The 17,041-nt window shown below is 37.1% G+C and overlaps 1 protein-coding gene across 1 annotated transcript; it reads left to right on the top strand.

Annotated features, from left to right (window-relative positions):
* The first annotated feature begins 2,394 nt into the window (after positions 1–2,394).
* ANKRD46 (ankyrin repeat domain 46) lies at positions 2,395–9,196 on the top strand. The gene is made up of 3 exons (XM_010006453.1): positions 2,395–2,735; positions 3,983–4,141; positions 8,599–9,196. The coding sequence occupies exons 1-3, from the start codon at positions 2,425–2,427 to the stop codon at positions 8,813–8,815; spliced, it is 687 nt and encodes a 228-aa protein (XP_010004755.1). The 5' UTR covers positions 2,395–2,424; the 3' UTR covers positions 8,816–9,196.
* The last annotated feature ends 7,845 nt before the right edge of the window (positions 9,197–17,041 follow it).

The raw sequence follows: 17,041 nt of genomic DNA, 5'->3' as shown, positions 1-17,041 counted from the left end.
CATCTCTTCCACTATGATATTCAGTTTTCCATTTATGTTAGGCCTTGTTTTTTTAAACAGGTTTAAATACTCTCATATTATTTTACAAATGAGCCACCATCTTGTTATCAAGTACAAGCAGGGTTCTGTGGTGTTGATATGCTGTTACTATGGCTGATAACTGGAGGTTTTTAAATTATTTATGATCTTGCTTTAGGGAAGATTTAGAGCAGAGTATAAAGTCCAAAGTCACATTGTACAGAAGTTTGGCCCACTATTTTTCTCAGCAAAGGCTGGACTAGCAGAGTTGAAAACTGATTCTTGTATCATTTATGATTTGGGTGGGAAATGAGCAAGAAAACTGAAATTACTGACAACTGAGAATCCTAGTTGTGCAACATATAGGGGTTTTATAACATAGTTACTGGAAATATGAGTAAGTATATTGTACATTTATTTTTGTGTAGGATTATAGCAAAGCTGGTAGTACCCTAAATGACAGTAGTTACCAATGAAATGTTTTACATTTCATAATTTTACATTTCAAATAACTGACCTTTTGCTGTTTCATATGATTATGGAAAAGGGTGCTTGAGCCAGTGATACTTCATAATGTGCTTAGAAACATACTTGCAGCCTAGGGGAATGTACTCTGCTTAAAATCATTCCTTGTACAGATACCAGCACGTAGAAGTTGCTCCTATCTCTTTCTCTTCTGTGTCCAAAGAAGAAAAAAAGTTTTCATTCCTGCACTGGGAAACTAGACAGTGTTGATACATGTAGCAGAATTTGTCCAGATAAAAATTACAAACTAGCGAAGTTTAAATATGATTCATTAATCTCATCTGCCACAAATGCTACTGCTGTTAATCAGACCTGTGTGTAAATTTTTAAAATTAATTCTGTAGGTACTTTTATCTTGAATTTGATCTAGAACATGAAGGAAGAGCTATAGACATAAACCCTCAAAAAAAAAAGAGATATTTTAAATCTAATTTTTTGGCTTCTGGCCATGTTTCCATTCTCCTGTCTGAATGAGTGCACTATTGTAGAAGGATACCTTATATAGATGAGAAAATTTAAATCTGCATGTAGGAGTTTTAATAAGAGGTTCAGATAGTTAATCGGAGCACTAGTACATCATGAGCCCAAAATACAAACCCTGGGCAAGTGAAAGATACTGCTTCAAGTGAAGTTTCAGTTCAGTTTCCATTCAAAGCTTACCTGGTAAAATCACTTTTCCTTCCTGTCACTTGAAATGCGTTATTTTGTATTGAAGTTTCTTCTCAGGATTTTTACTGGTTTACATTTTTTTCTTTTTTTGCCTCCTCTGGGGCAGTGCAAAGCTTTGCTGTCCAGTCTCCTAGATCTTTTTGTTTCTTTTCCCTCATGCACATGCTACCATCTCCTTGCATAGTCATTCTCTTTATTCCTTTTGTGTTTTCAAGTCTTATTTTCTGTGTCTCATAAGCACACGCTGTCATCATACCCTCATTATTTGACTCATCCTTAGACTATTCTTCTACAAAAGTTAAATCATACTTCATTAAATATTCTGTATCAAGAAATCCATGGTGAAACAACATCCATCTTTCTTTTAGGTCCTGATACAGAAAAAGACTTAATCCTTTATTTAATATCAAGCCAAGGAAACTACATTTTTGTTTCTCTATATAGCGGGGTTCTAGTTGAACCCATAGTAGCTTCATACTTGATTTTACCATTGTCCTCCTTGTCCTTCCAGTTTTCAGTTTCAGGTGAACAATTTCACATTATACACTCAGTTTTGTATGGTCTGTATTGCTATTCTTGTTCATGTATCTATGGTACTATAAAAATAATATTCTGGAAAAAGTATTGAATACTTCTTGCAGAATGAAGGAATTGTTTTTTATAGTAATCAAGAGTTTTCAGCAACTGACTGTATTTTCTGCATCAAAGTTCAGATTCAGATGGTAGAAATCCCAGTGGAGTAGCTTTGCTTATAGCTAGTAGGAATTGCAGTTATTGTCACTACACCTGTTAACTGTATTGTTATAGTTTCCCAGTTTATGAAAGGTGATCCTTCTCCCTTTCAGTTCTCATCTACCCTGTTTTGCTCTTTAATATCAGTACTACTATATGCGGTCTCTTCCTCGGTGAAAATTCATCATCTGTCTTGCATTTGTGTGTTTTCTCTAATAACAAAGTTCTGCTGCTGTTTCCAGAGGTGGAAGTAAGACTAAAAGGAGCTCTTTCCATATTACCAGAAGGGAACGCAGCACACAAAGTTAATATGTACGACAGGAAGATTGAAAAGTTCATTTATAAGCTAGTTTGCCTCCTTCTTTGGAAATCTGAGCAGTCTACTGAATATTTGCATTGTCTTTATTTGCCTGGTTCCACCATCGTTTCTTTCCACTTTTACTTGCAGATTTGTCATCTACTCCAGAGACAATCAGGACAATGTCCTACGTTTTTGTCAACGACTCTTCCCAGACAAATGTGCCGCTGCTGCAGGCTTGCATTGATGGAGACTTTAACTACTCCAAGCGACTGCTAGAGAGTGGGTTTGACCCAAATATTCGTGACAGCCGAGGCCGGACTGGCCTTCACCTTGCTGCAGCCAGGGGAAATGTAGACATCTGTCAACTCTTGCATAAATTTGGTGCTGACTTACTAGCCACTGATTACCAAGGTAACACAGCCCTTCACCTGTGTGGCCATGTGGATACCATCCAGTTCCTGGTTTCTAATGGACTTAAAATTGATATTTGGTAAGTTAATTTATTTCTTTTTTTTTAATATAGTACAATATTAGTCTGCTGCTGCCAGAGCCTTGCATATAAATCTTTCATTGCTGAAATGCTGTATTTGGTGCAATTCGACTTTTAAAATATATTACTTAATAAAAACACAAAATAAGAAGGCAGGAAAACAATAAGAAGTTACTTCTGCTAGTCTGTGCAACAAGTAATGCAAATAAAAATAGCAGCTGCTGATGTGGGCTGCTGTATCTAATTCTGCCTCACTGATGACATTACTGCCCTGGTTTGGCCAGACAGCCAGGTGTGGGTGGTTTGCACCAAAGAAAAAAGTCACATGGACTACTTGAAAAGAATTTTCTCCACCACAGTTCTATTGTTTTAATTGGATAAGACAAAGGAAATGCAGTGTATGTGTGTGTCAGTTCATTCCCTTACTCCTTTGGTAACAATGCTTCCTTTCAGTGTTTTCCCCCTCCCTCAAAGTCTGTGACTCAGTCCTTCTTCTAAATATTGTGTATTCTTTCCTTCTGGCTTCCAGCAGCTGTCAGATGCCAGTGCTCAGATGCAAACTCTCAAGCTGCAAAATAACCAGCTGTTTCATTGCAGAAACTTAATTATTTTGTTTGTGGAACTTTCTGCATATTCATGATGTGTGCAAAAAACAGTAGTAACTTCAAAACCTTTTGAGTTTTTAAATCTGGCCCTTTTTCACTTGTTGCTCATTGATGTTTTTAACTCGGCAAAACTAGTTATTGGCAGTCCAGATTGTTTATGAGTTGTGGGTTGTTGGGTTTTTTCTCATTTCAAACAACTCTGGGGAAAATTCCTAGTCTGAAGGCAGCTCTGGTCCTGTTTTAGTAGTAGCAGAAGGACCATTTGTACTTTATTTCATTTTTGCCTGATATTCTGCAAGGAGCCAGGTTGCACAATTCCTTCTTGAAATAAAGCTTAATCTCGAACATTGCCATAAATCTAGTGTTTATTATTTCTTATAACACCCAGAGATTGCAAATCTATTAGAGTACTAGAAATTTTTATTTTGTTTAGAGGAAAAAGAATTGTGCAACTTCAAACCTAAATACATTGATTTTCTTACATTGTTAGTTATACTGTAAATGGCGTAGATTTCTTACTGTCTGTGACAGAAAATAGTTCTGAGGACTTACTGAATTGCAATGTGTTATGCTGAGTTGTGTTACAAAATTTCTAAATTCAGTGTTTCTTTTCTTCTTGTGTCCTTTGTGGGCTTATTTTAGCAACCACCAAGGTGCAACACCACTTGTTCTTGCAAAACGAAGGGGTGTGAATAAAGATGTGATTAGACTTCTGGAATCTTTAGAGGAGCAGGAGGTGAAAGGATTTAACAGAGGAACTCACTCAAAGCTGGAAACGATGCAAACTGCTGAAAGTGAAAGGTATTTACAAAACAAAAATAATTAACAGCAGAAATAATGTTTATGGCTTTTAGATTTTTGTGATTGACTTGCCTGTTCCTCAAAACAGACAATATCACATTTGGCCTAGTATTATCAGCTCAAATCAAAATCAAATTTATATCTTGAAAAAATCTCTGTAAACAGATCAAATGTAAGAATAAAAGAATTTTTTCTATTGAGATTTAACTTTATGGTGGAAATTTAAAAAAATAGTTACTAGTTTTCCATTAAAGATTCTCAAAAATAAATATTCTACCACTTATCACAAAGTCAAGGGGAAAATGGGCTGAAATGCAAAATGCCAGTGTCACAGGATATCCTAATATCCTTTCAGTAAGATGGATTGTCTGTGCAAAGAAGGGATAGCAGACTTTTCATCTATCTGAACTTAAATAAAGGTTTTGATATTGTGCCATATATGAAATTTCTATTGGCAGCAGTCCTGAAAAAGGTAGAATAAAAGGAGAATTTCATGGTAGCTAAGGAGAAAAGAGAAATTATGACTTCAGAAAAATTGCTGACAATTTCAGGGAACATACTAGATTAGAGGAAAGTTGCTAATGAATTTGTGAAGGTTTGGTTCTGAGACTTTACTTATAATTTTCATAAATTTCATAGATCTGCTGTAGTAGCATGTTAGTAATACTAGAAGTGAGGTATAGGAAACCCAGAGGAAGATTGGGATGGTGTAGACAAAAATCTGGGATGACAAGGGAGAGGAAATTATTAGAAATTAATTGTGATTCAGTAGCACAAAATGCAACTCCATTTGCTACCCTCCTCCATGATGCTACCCTACAAAAGGCAGTGAAGTCCTAGAATGTGCAAAATCAGGTATTCCCTCTATGTGAAGAAAGCTGTCAGTGGCATTCTAAGAAGCACTGGTAACTTCTGCTGTGTAGTAGGTTTTTTAATGCTGTTTAGCTCTGTTCGAAAAAAGCTGAATTTATCCTTTAAGAAATATGGAAAAGTATTGCTTCAGAGCTCCAGGGAACAAAAAGTCTCCTGGTGACAGGAGGCAACTAGAACTCATGTTAGCTTGGTGAAGACTGAGGGGTGTATGGTTGCTGACAAGAAATACTGGTTTTGAATAACATGAAAAAACTGAGACAAAGGTTGATGATAGTACGAGAGCCAAAGGGTACAGATAAAATACAAATACATTTTGATTTAGAATTGAGTGGTTGTTTGCAATGAGCTTCCAAGAAAGCCTTCTTGTAGGATTTAGGTGAAGCAAGAATCTTGGCAAGTTTCAAAGGACGCTAATTCTCTTGCAGGAACCATTGAATTGCCAGTAGACAAGGCAGAACATGAGACTGAGATTAATAATGCAAGAGATTTTTCCAGTACTCTTTTTTTTTTTTCAATTTATATTTGAAATAGGATATCTACACTGTTTGGAATAGTTGCTCTTACACTGAATGTATTAAAATTTGTTATTTTTTACGTTGTCTGTGACCTGTGACTGCTGGAACATCACATCATAAGAGACAGAAGGTTTTTGCCTTGTGATTGTTGTTCACTTTATGTCAAAATGTACACTGCCTTCACTTTAAATGAGAACTAAACTGTATGGATAGAGTTGTTATCTAAGTTGAGTAAACAGAAAAGGTGGAAACCAACAAAATTACAGAAATCATGCAAAATACTCCCAGTGACCAGACTGGAAGTTCATTCTTATACATCAGGTGACTCCACTCATCAGAGAGACCGTTTTAAGCCCTGAAATAGAAAATTTAATGTTATTCTCAAAATCATATGGGTATAAATTAGTAGAATTTGTCCGTATTTCTACTTAGATTAAATTTATTGAACATTGCTTGTCACACAGAAATGCATTTATGTTGTTTTTGTTTAAACATATGGATCAACGGCTCAGCCCCATTTAAATTCCAGTTTTTTATTTGATAGTTTCCCTTTAATGAGCATAGCTTCCTTTCTGTTATTTGACCTTCATAAATGTTATATTGTTTGCTTTGGCAAGGAAGTCAGCAACTCTCCTTGGGGAAAGGCACAGAGAGATAAACAGTGCACTACCCAGCTTGTTTGTGAAGGTGTTTAAAATGTCTGAAATACATTATTTTAAAAATAACAAGTAACAGATGCCGACAGCAGCAAAAGCAAGTGAGCTTGTATGCTGTTTACTCTTAAATAAATAATGTCTTTGTAACAATTGGGCTTTCAGACCTCCACAGTTTCACTCCTCCCTCTTAGTATTGTTTTCACATTTTAGAGACACTTAGATGAATGTCTTCTGTCCCCTTCCCTGCCCCGACTCTCTTACATTATGCATGAACCTATGGAGAAATGGTGGTTGCTCTTTCTAAAAACTGCCTCAGACTTAAGTTTTCTGCTCCTTATTGTATAGAGTTGCTGCTGCCCAGGCAGCAGGGTGCAGAGCCGGGTTCTGGAGTTCCTTCCTCTTGCCCTTGGCAGCGGCTGCGCTCGCTCTGCCCGGCCCTCAGCACAGGTCATCTGTCCATCTGTCCGTCTGCCCAGCCCAGCCTGACCTCTGACTGTGCCCACCAGTGCAGCCAAATGTCAACTTCCACCTTGTGTTGGAAACAGAAGAGAACATCTGTCTGGGCCACGTGGCACAAGCTCTTTTGCAGAATGTATTGCTGCATTGCCAGTGCTTAAGCAACTGGAATTCATAATGAGAAAATATATCGTGAAAAACGTTTATTTTAAATGGGTTGTAATATAAAATAGCAAAATTGTTTTCTACGTACCCTTTTCTACTTAATGAAGAAGCATGTGGTCTTCTTACTTAAATTGCATTGGACCTTTACTTAACCTCTCTGTGGTTATGTATTAACTAGTTAGAACTTAGTGAGTAGTTCTACACCAGTGGCTGTATTTTATTAAACCCTTTGTTTTGCTTGGGAAATCACAAGCAAGGAAGATTACTAAATCCCACAGCTGGGGACAAGCAAAAATAGATTTATAGCAAGGCAAATATTTAAAAAACAAAAAAAACCCAAGCTGTTTAATAGGCAATTTCTGAAATCTTCCTCATGAGATGCTGCAGTACTTCAGCAAGCTATGGGAGTTTAGGCTAATTATTCTTCAATGGATGTACTTCCTAAGAAGAAATACCATATGAATAGTGTGAAATTTTTCTGCTGTGTAGTCTTAGAAGGTTCATAAATAAGACCTTTTTCTGAAAACAATGATTTGTCAATTTATTACTGTCACCAAGAACAATAGAATTTCTGCAATTGGTTTTGACTTTTGACTTGGATATTACTTTTCCCTGAAATGCTTTGGTTTATTATTATTGCTATAAGAGATATTTAGGAATATAGTAACTGAAAGTAACTATAAGGGAGGAAAAAATCTGTTCTTTCTCCTCTTACCCTCTGCTATTGGCATAATTGTGCATGTAGTTGGTTCCACCATTTCCTTTCCATGCTTGTGGGAGCTTAATCCTTTAAACACCTGTGTATGTAATTTCATTCAAGTGAGAAGTCGCAGGACTGTGCAGATGGCTAAAATTTTACATAAGTGAAATCAAGTTGCCAGAAAGTTTTCCTATTCTTTGTGAGGATTTTTTGCAGAACAACAGAGAAACTTTCCCATTGTAAACCAATTGTGAAAGCAGCAAAACTGGGAGAGTGTTACAAGAATCCATGCAGTATTCGAATCAACTTGCCTTTTTGCCAAAGGTGATTCGTTGTCAGGATGATGCCATCATTCTAATTTTATATTTGTTTCTCATTTAGAAGTGAGAGTTTCAGTCCCTAATTTAAGTCTGACAATTTAAGGAGGCCTAATGGATTAGTAGTGGAATATTAAAACATCAAAGCAGCTGCTGAATGCCATAGGGCAGAAAATACAGCAATGCCAACTGGTCTTGTAGGTCAGAAAGTTTCTGAAGTTGGTGTTATCCAAACCTACTGTTTACTGTCATATTTTTGTGCTAGAGAAGAGGCCTCTGTAACAACGACTCATAGAAGAGTAGTAAAGATGACTCCAGAGTTCAGAATCTAAATGATATTGTTTAAAGTTTCCATGTTATTCATGAGTTTATTTTTAAATCTTATTTTGTTGTTTTATTAACAAGAGCTGTGCCCCTTGAGGTTTTAGCTTATGCTTCATTAAATTTTACTAAGCCATATTTAGTAGGAATTATGGGGACTGACTTTTGAAGGCTTCTGTGTGGCAGGCCTGCAAACTGGATGCAGTTGTACTGATATAAATATGATTCCACTTACACATGTTATTAAAAAAAGACTTGCAACTAACTAAATTTTAGAGTTAGGAGTCTTTTTCCTGATCTGCTTTGTTTTAATATAGCAGAGACAATGCTATAGATTCGCAGGTTGGTTTTAGTTTTTAATTTAGAGTGTTTGGGTTGCCCTTACTAGGATTAGTGTCATACTTGAAGGTGTATTCTTTTGCTCTGATGTATTTTTAACTTTAATCCTCCATAGTGCGATGGAAAGCCATTCCCTCCTTAATCCAAACCTACAGCAAGGTGAAGGAGTTCTTTCCAGTTTCCGTACGACATGGCAAGAGTTTGTGGAAGACCTGGGCTTCTGGAGGGTGCTGCTCCTGATCATTGTCATTGCTCTTCTGTCACTGGGAATAGCATACTATGTTAGTGGGGTGCTTCCTTTTGTAGAAAACCAGCCTGAACTGGTGCACTGAAGCAAATGCCAAGTAGTGAGTGCACTGTGCTTTTCCCTGTTGTAATCTTACTTTGAGCTTCTTGAAGTCATTTGGTTGGTGCAGGCAGTGGCAGCTGTATATACTGTTTGCTTTTTGTACTTACTATGAAACCCTTTGAAAGAGGGATTCATTCATTTCAAGTAAAACACTAAATTCTAAAGCATTCCCAAGCTACCTCTGACTTATCTTGACTTGCAAGTAAGATGTGAAGATAATCCTCTCTGTTGATAAAAATTAATATTAGAGAAGGCCTTTCATAATGAGTATTAAATTCCTGAGTGTGAAAAATGTATCCAAGTACAGATCCAAATTTGATTTATTTTCTGTATGAAAATGGGTAAATCTATTGTTGCATTTTTTGGTGTGTGCTTCAGTTGAAAGAAAATTATTATTTTAAATGTCCTCCACAGGACATCTGAACACTATAATAATGCATTCAGATAAACAGAAGTAACAGGTTGCAACTTCATAGTTCTTTTCGTGCCTCCCTATAGTTTCATATCTGCTAGTTTAAAAAAGGAGAGAGAGATTGTTCCAGTTTTACTGTGTGCTTAATGTATAGACCATTCCTTTATTTATTAGGTTAATGCAGTGTTTCTTCCCCGAATTAGTTTGATGTTAATACCTGCCTGAAGTAAATTTTGTAGAGCAAAGCTGTTTGTTGTGCTTTGGAAATAAAGTTCTCTCAGCCTTAGGCTGAAAAATTTTGCCTTTTAGTTGAAGTGTTACTAAGCAAAGCTTTCTGTGGTTAAAAAGTGATCTAGGTATTCTTTGTATGTAATAATTCTGTACGGCCGTTGTCTTTGTGAAATATTTCATGAAGGATAACTTCCTCCCACAGGGACCAGACTGAACCATATAATTGTATTGTTTTCATGTTTGTGGAGAAGATTTGATTTAATAGAATCCTTTCTAAAATTGTTTTCCATTTCAGTTGTTTTCAGACAGCACTTACATGCTTATGAATTATTTTCTGAGTATGCAGAATAAACGTACTTAAATGCTATTATCAGGAACATGGTATGAAATGAAATCTTGACCTATTCTTTGAAATCCTCTTTGTTAATAACCTAGGGGTATGAATCAGTTAAAATAACTTTTATGAAGGCTAGGAAGGTACTAGGTAGTAAGTTGGGGAGTTTCAAAGAAGCTAGATTCTCCCCTTCCATGCTGATTAGACACTTAATTCCCTTTTTGCCATTGCCTTGAAAGACCCAAACAAAATGAATTTTACAAACCTAATTAATAAAATTTATTTTTTTTTACTTCGCAACTCCTGAAGTGTTGCTAAATAATATTGAATATTTATAAAATTATAACTAATTGCAATAAGTATTGATAGAAGTAACCTCCTGTGCCCCCTCAAACCATAACACCTGTGTCTCACTGTTCTGCTACCATGTATATTTTTCTTTCTTGTTTATGGGTCTGGGTGAAGAGGGTTGTTGTCTTTGTTTTGGTGTGTGACATGGGCTTCACTGAGCTGGGCCCCATTTTAAACTGCTTCTGAATAATTCTTATTTCTGAAGTTAGAGATTAATGAAGCGATACTTTTTTGGAAGTCACAATGCAGCAGAAAGGAAAGCCTCTTTAAAAAACCCAGCAAACCAAAACAAAAATCCAGAGCATTCTCCTCTTCTGAATATTTCAGTTATTGTATATCTGTTCATGAACAGAGAAATAAAAAGTCGTAGTATACTTAAATTACACTTATTTCTCTGAATAAACACATTTGTATTAATAATACTCTGTATCTGGAATAAGCATGTTGTCTTTCAGTATGTATTATCTGCATAATTTGTAATTGTATTCTCAGTATGGGTGAATAACACAAATAAACATATGTAGTAAATATGTTTTGTTTTATTATTACATTAGTGTAGCAATAATGATGCTACGCAGTTTTACTGAGTTTTTTGTTTGTTTTGCATTGATAATGAGCATTTCAGAAGTAGGGAGGTTCCTTCCCTGAGAAATGAAAACCACACTGTTGGTATGAATGAGGTTTCTTTAGATTTGCCTGTTTTACTTTCAGTATTGCTGTCTGTCTTTCTCTCTTATCTAAGATTTCAGTTACGGAACATGAGACCTAGAGGCCCCTTGAGATTTGAGATTACCTGTGAGGGAGTACAAAATACAAACAAGAAAACCAAGCTTGATCCTTATGTAGCTTTTCCTACATTGCTGTACAGGGCTATGCATAAACACTTTAGGGCCTGCACATTGAAAAGGTTTGAAAACACAAGTGTGTGTTCCAAATTTATGTATATCACTTTTTAAACTCAAAGAAATCTAAAGCCCTGTTTAAACTTTAATGTGTTATGACTATTACTCTTCAAAATATGGACATGATAAATGTCTGACTAAAAGAGGAGTTTGTTCTGTATATACCTGTTACGGAAAAAGGACAGCTGTCCCATTCAATATATCTATAAACATCTACAACTTCCTATTCAGCTGTTGATTCTAAAGAATGAATTTGCCTCCTGTACACTAGATTTCAAGAAATACAATCTGGCTTTCTTACAGGAACAGAAAGAGGATTTTAATCTACTTCCTCTTGAAGTTGTGGTCATAGGGAGTGTCACTGTTTCAGCATAATTACATAGATCAGTTTAGATTGTCTGTAGGTCAGCAGGATGTATTCTTATTTATGATTGCAGTGGTGTCTAGATATCTTGATCCCTGGGACTTTGTTTTGCTAGACACTCTTCAAATCCAAGACAGATTCTGGTCTCAAACTGCTCTCAGACTAATGAGATAAAATAGAAAGGGAAGTGAGAGAGAAAACAATCATGGAGGGATGAAGTGATTTTTTTCCAGTGTCATTAAACAGCTTGATGGACAAGATAGTGCCAGGTAAACTGGAGTGCAAAATGAATACACGTAGGCTGCTCTGCAGTCCCTGTGCCCTTCATGGCAACATCACCCATCTTACCTCATTAATTTGTTCATGTACCATTTCATTTTAATCTTCAAGGGCTTCTGTCTTCACTCATACTGATAGTTTGTAGGATGGGCTGATCTGCTGTGTGACTGTCATGAGTAGGTATTGTTTCTGGTTGCCACAATACAAGTATTTTCATTACTGGGCATGAGCTGGCACTGAGGTGTTTCATCATGAAAAGCTCCCACAAGAGAAAGAACATTTCACTTTAAAGTTTTGAAACAGATCTAGGCAGTTTCTGTGTCTGCAGCTGATTTTGGCATGAGTCAACCAATCTCTCTGACTTTTTTATATCTTAAGTAAGTAAAAGACTCAGCAGTGCATTGTAGGTGGGCTCATTATCTAGTTGACTCTCTAATCAAAATATGTTGGTCATAATACGTTACAGAAATGCAAAATAAGTAATTTGTTCAGAAACTCAATAGCAGCATTTAGAAGTAGTTCTAGAATTGGAAGTAAAAACCCTGCAAACTCAAAAAAAGAGGTAATATTTTCTGTTGTCGCATTCAGAATTTTCAGAAGTAAAGCATATATTTAAACGTTCCCTGAAGTTGACTTTTGACAGAACTGACTTATTCCTCAGCTAACACACAAGTGAACTTGTTTCTGAAGCCAGTTTTTTCTGAAGTTATACCTGTTTCTGAAGCCAGCTCTTTGTTAAATTGTCACTTGATTCATATTTTAATTGGTAATTAAAATAAGTCTTAAATGATATGAGAATTAGGTCAGAATACTTCATTCAGTGTTCTCTTAAAATTCAGCATTAATCCTTGTAGATTGGTTACTTGGGATACACTTTGTAAAATTTCCTAAGTGATCCAAAATGTTACAGATATTATTGTGAATTGATACTACATTTCTCATCCTTGGAGCTTTCTAGAAGAATTCGAACATCATTGCACATTTTCATAAGCTGTAGTTCCCTGTAAACTTTTAAGTGCTGAAATACTGTTGAGTCATGAAAGTTGAATCTCTATTAAAATTATTAAAGTGATTTCTGATGGTAGTAGAGATAATTCTGCACCTCCACTTGCAAGGTATTATGATGCATCTGTTATCTTAAACATGCTAAAGTACTTCAGCTAAGTTTTGTGTTGTCTGGTGTCTTCTCTACTGCCCTTACAAGTGCTTCAAAGGAGGAACACTTTTAAAATGCACAGTATTAGGAAACAAATGCAAGTAGTTGGTAGTCCTTAGCTATTTATTGCTGGGAAGTGAAGTGTTCCTAGGGTGTTACTGCCAGAGAAATCTGAGATGAAAACTAGAAGTCTCCGACTGACAGTGATCTGGTGTACTCTGTGCCCTTATGCAAAGCAGACCTAAGGCTCTGATGTTGCAGCTGAAGCAGTCTGTGTGCAGAACCCTGGGCAATGGCTCTGCTGTAGGTATTTATAGTTTGTAAATTATTGTTGTTACTGAACATTAAGCAGTCAATATTTCCTAATGATTTTGATGAGACAAAACTTCTTCATTACTGCTAAGGGGATGGGAAATCTGGAAATTGCCATAACTAAAAAGCAACAAATCAGAATTTCTTCTGAAGTCCAAGTGTGACCAAGTCACAACTGTGGCTTCAAGTGACATGTTCTTTCCACTTGTGATTTTAAGCTACCTTGTGGATAAGGAAAACCAAGGAGACATTTCAAACAGAATTTGTTGTGTGCTATATTCAGTTTGCAGAAAATAGGAGGGAAATGAATGCAGTGAGCCAAGACAGCAGCAGGGGAAGCAGAGCAGTGTGATCCCTTCCTGAATCACTGCTTAGAGGCCAATCCCAATGCTTGTAAGAGGTGTGAGGAGTGACCAGTAAGTGTCCTGGCAGGAGAAGGATTTGACTGGCTTGTGATTACACCATCTCACAGGGGTGGCCATGCAGCCCTGCAACCTTAGCTGGCTCTTCTTGACTTACAGCATCTAGAGTGCTGCTATTTCAGACAACTGCATGCTTGAATGTGTGCCTACATTAACAGCTGCTCATGTGGAAGCCAAACTGGTTCCTCTTATACAAGAATCCTTCTGCACATAGGTTAGCAAAAGTTTTACCAAATGTGAACAGAAGCTCTTTGCAGAACATTAAATATTTCTGGTGCATTGAAGTATGTTTATCTAAATATCAGAAGGCAGGAATCCAGATGAAGGATCAAGTATATGCAATATCTCATTTTCCTTTGCCAAAGAAAAAAGAACAGATAACATTCTCTTAATGCAAAACAAGAAGAAAACAGTAGTAAATTTGTTTTGAACTGTAGAATATTAATTCCTTAGTATGAAGAATTTTTCAAATACCATAATCTCCGGCATGTCATTTTCTAGTAGAAAGGCTGACCTAGCCTTGCAGTGGTGTGATGGCAGTAATATTTAAGTGTGCTGGCTTAATGAAGTGTGCATATTGAAACCAAACTAGTTGATAAAGGTAGTGGATTTCTGCTAGGATGTAAGAATTGAAATGCCTATGCTCATCCTCCTATTGTTCTTGTCTCATTACAGGGTGAACATCTGGCTTGGTTTGTTTTGGTACAGATATTTTCAGACAAAAAGTATGTAGACATCCATACATTTAAGCTGGCAAGCAGAGTTTATGTAGTGGACATAAAGAGTAACGGAGTTCCCTGCTGAAAGTCATGGCAGCTTGTGTGTGGACTGCTTAATCCTGCCAGACACATTCCTTACAGAACTGGTGGTTTTCCCATTTATGGTATTGCTTTGAATCATTGTGTCAGTCTGTGAACACCAGTGGTTGATATGGGACTTAAACTTAAGGCTGTTTTTAAAACAATTAATTATAATAGAAGTCAAAGCTTCATTCTTTCCTTCAGAGTTCAAGGAACTCTTTTTTTGTAATCTAATGTTTACTAGAATTACAGCCTGCAATGTGCACAGATAATGAGCATGTGTGTGTCCTTACTCTGTGCGCTCCTATGCCAAAAGGAGGATTAGGAATAGCAAGGAAGACCTCCAGTGAAATCAGTTGGAAATAAGTCTGATTTAAGGAATTATGGCTTTTGTCATTTGTCATTTGTCATCAGATTAGTACATGCTATACTGCCAGCTCTATTTTTATTCGTTTCACTGACTTACTGACATATTTTCTTGGTCTCAGTGATACAATTTGGGAAGTGTAGATCACATTACCTACCTCACAAAGTTGTGCTTCACCCACCCAGTGTCATTATTTTGATAGTAAGTGGATTCTTCAGTTTCAAAATGTTACTCAATTCCCTTTGGTTTTTAGACTTAAACTGCTATGCAAAGGGAGCAACCCGTTTGATGGGATGGTACGGTTTGTTTAGTTAACTAAACTTGGTTGTTTGGGGTTTCTTTCATATGAAATGCAACAATAGTTAGGGGAACTGGTGGCCTTGCCTTAACCTGGTCCTCCAGAAAGCCTCTGCAGATGAAGCAAACACTGAGGATTAAAAGGTGATCTGGCAGTAAAACTGGAGAGGTGTCTATTCCCTGATTTTCAGGCTTTCCAAGACCCTGTGAATTTCATATTGGGCATTTAGAGTCTACCAGGAGCATGACAGCTTTGTAGAAACTTTTGGCCTTTATATTCTGGAATTGAAAGGTATACAGTTTCGAAAGCTGTCTTCCTCTGGGCAACAGGCTATGTTCCAACAGAGCAATTAGGAATACTTCATAGGTATTTTTAAGCCAAGAAAGCAATCTAACTGCTAGTCATTTTAAAAATCTTAACTAAAAAAAAGATACAAGACCACATACTTCACCCCCTGCCAAGCACCCAGGCACCTGCTACTTTATTCCCAGTGTGCTTCCCTGCCCTAGCACTAGTGCTAACATGCATCTGACCCCAAGGAGCTGAACTGGGGAGCAATGCCAGTGAGCCCTACTAGATCCCCACTCTCACTCCCACTGCATTCTTCCTGACTCTGCCCCTCCCCATGATTTAATCTTCTGCCCTCCACTCCATGCCACTATTAGGTTTCAGGCTTGAGGTTTACCCCATTTCTTATACACGAAGGATTCTGTTCACAAAACATATTTCTTCCCTGTAACTTCTTTCCATTTTGTCATCTTCATTGCTTACAGCACATTGTCCCCCATCTTATTTGAGCCATTGTTCTTTACCAGAGATCTTTACTTGCCTAGCTTAGTCTATTCTGAAAGCTCTTTATGGGATGAAAGATACCATATTTTTAAGAGGGTTATCTGTTGTCCCAAATTTACCAGTTCACTGCTATCAGTAGTAGTAATCTTTTAAATTTACACTTTCCTGTAATAAAGAGACAAGAAGCTAATCTTGTGCTAGCCTTGTTTTCAGTTTTACTTCCTTTCTGTTAATGCTGTAGTTGATTCTTTTGGTACTTTCATTAACTTAAACCAAGCCATGTGTGGATGGTTTCAGCTTTCAATAGAAAATGTCTGAAATCTGACCTGTGAATAAACTGAGCTTGGCTTAGGACAGTGGAAACGAGGAATCTGTGAACCACTTGTGAGAGTCTCTAGATACTAGGACTAGATGGAGACCAGTCTCTGCTCCATGGAAGAGGGTGTTGCAGCCTCTGAACTCTTGCCATCTACAGCAGCAGCAGAGATCATAGGAACTGCATACAGGGATGTATGCAGGTTTACCATCCTTCTTTTGGCTATGGCTTTATAATAGACTTGTGGTGGGCATACAGAGAATGCTGAAATAGCCTCTAGGGTGGACAGACACCTCTAGAGATACTCCTCTTCCATTTCAAGACTGTTGATATAGGACAGAGTTAGTCCGTTGAGGCCAAAACAGATGTTAAGAGATGAGACCACTGTGGTTCCTAGTTACTGGCAAATGTCAGTGAGCTGGCAAGACCAGCTGCACACTTAACCATGGTTTGTGAACATACCTAAGCTTTCTGAGCTGGGCTTAGTCACTTCTCAGATAAGACAAGATACACACCTGGTGCAGTGGTGGGGAGGAGAGGAAGTGGAGTCAGTGCTCTGTGGTCTGTTATCTCTGCATGGCCAATCAGCAAGCAGTTTGGAGACACAAACCATACGTGGGAGCTGCTGCTGCACAAGAGAGAAATTATTTTCTTCATTAAAAATATTTTATGTAACTTCTCCCAGTTTCGGGGTTTTTTTGTAGACAAGCAAGCATTAGTATTTCAAGTTCAGTGCAATTTTTTGGCACATGAAGGAAGAATGCTGAAAGTAATGGATCAAAAAGAGTAAGGAGAAAGATTCAGAGAGATTAGCAACTTCCTTAGAAACCGCAGATGTTTCTGAGGAAAACTAGGTAGATGCAGACATGCTTC

This window comes from Chaetura pelagica, unplaced genomic scaffold (genome assembly GCF_000747805.2).
Source record: "Chaetura pelagica isolate M959 unplaced genomic scaffold, ChaPel_1.0 scaffold76, whole genome shotgun sequence".
NCBI lineage: Eukaryota > Metazoa > Chordata > Aves > Apodiformes > Apodidae > Chaetura > Chaetura pelagica.
The sequence above is the reverse complement of the archived record's forward strand: the minus strand, read 5'-3'. Positions and strand labels throughout refer to the sequence as shown.

Excerpts from the sequence above, each read along its gene's own strand:
- ANKRD46 (XM_010006453.1), top strand. The coding sequence starts at position 2,425 with ATGTCCTACGTTTTTGTCAACGACTCTTCCCAGACAAATGTGCCGCTG. Across the intron at positions 2,736-3,982 it reads GGACTTAAAATTGATATTTG|CAACCACCAAGGTGCAACAC; the intron begins GTAAGTTAATTT and ends GGCTTATTTTAG. Across the intron at positions 4,142-8,598 it reads CAAACTGCTGAAAGTGAAAG|TGCGATGGAAAGCCATTCCC; the intron begins GTATTTACAAAA and ends AATCCTCCATAG.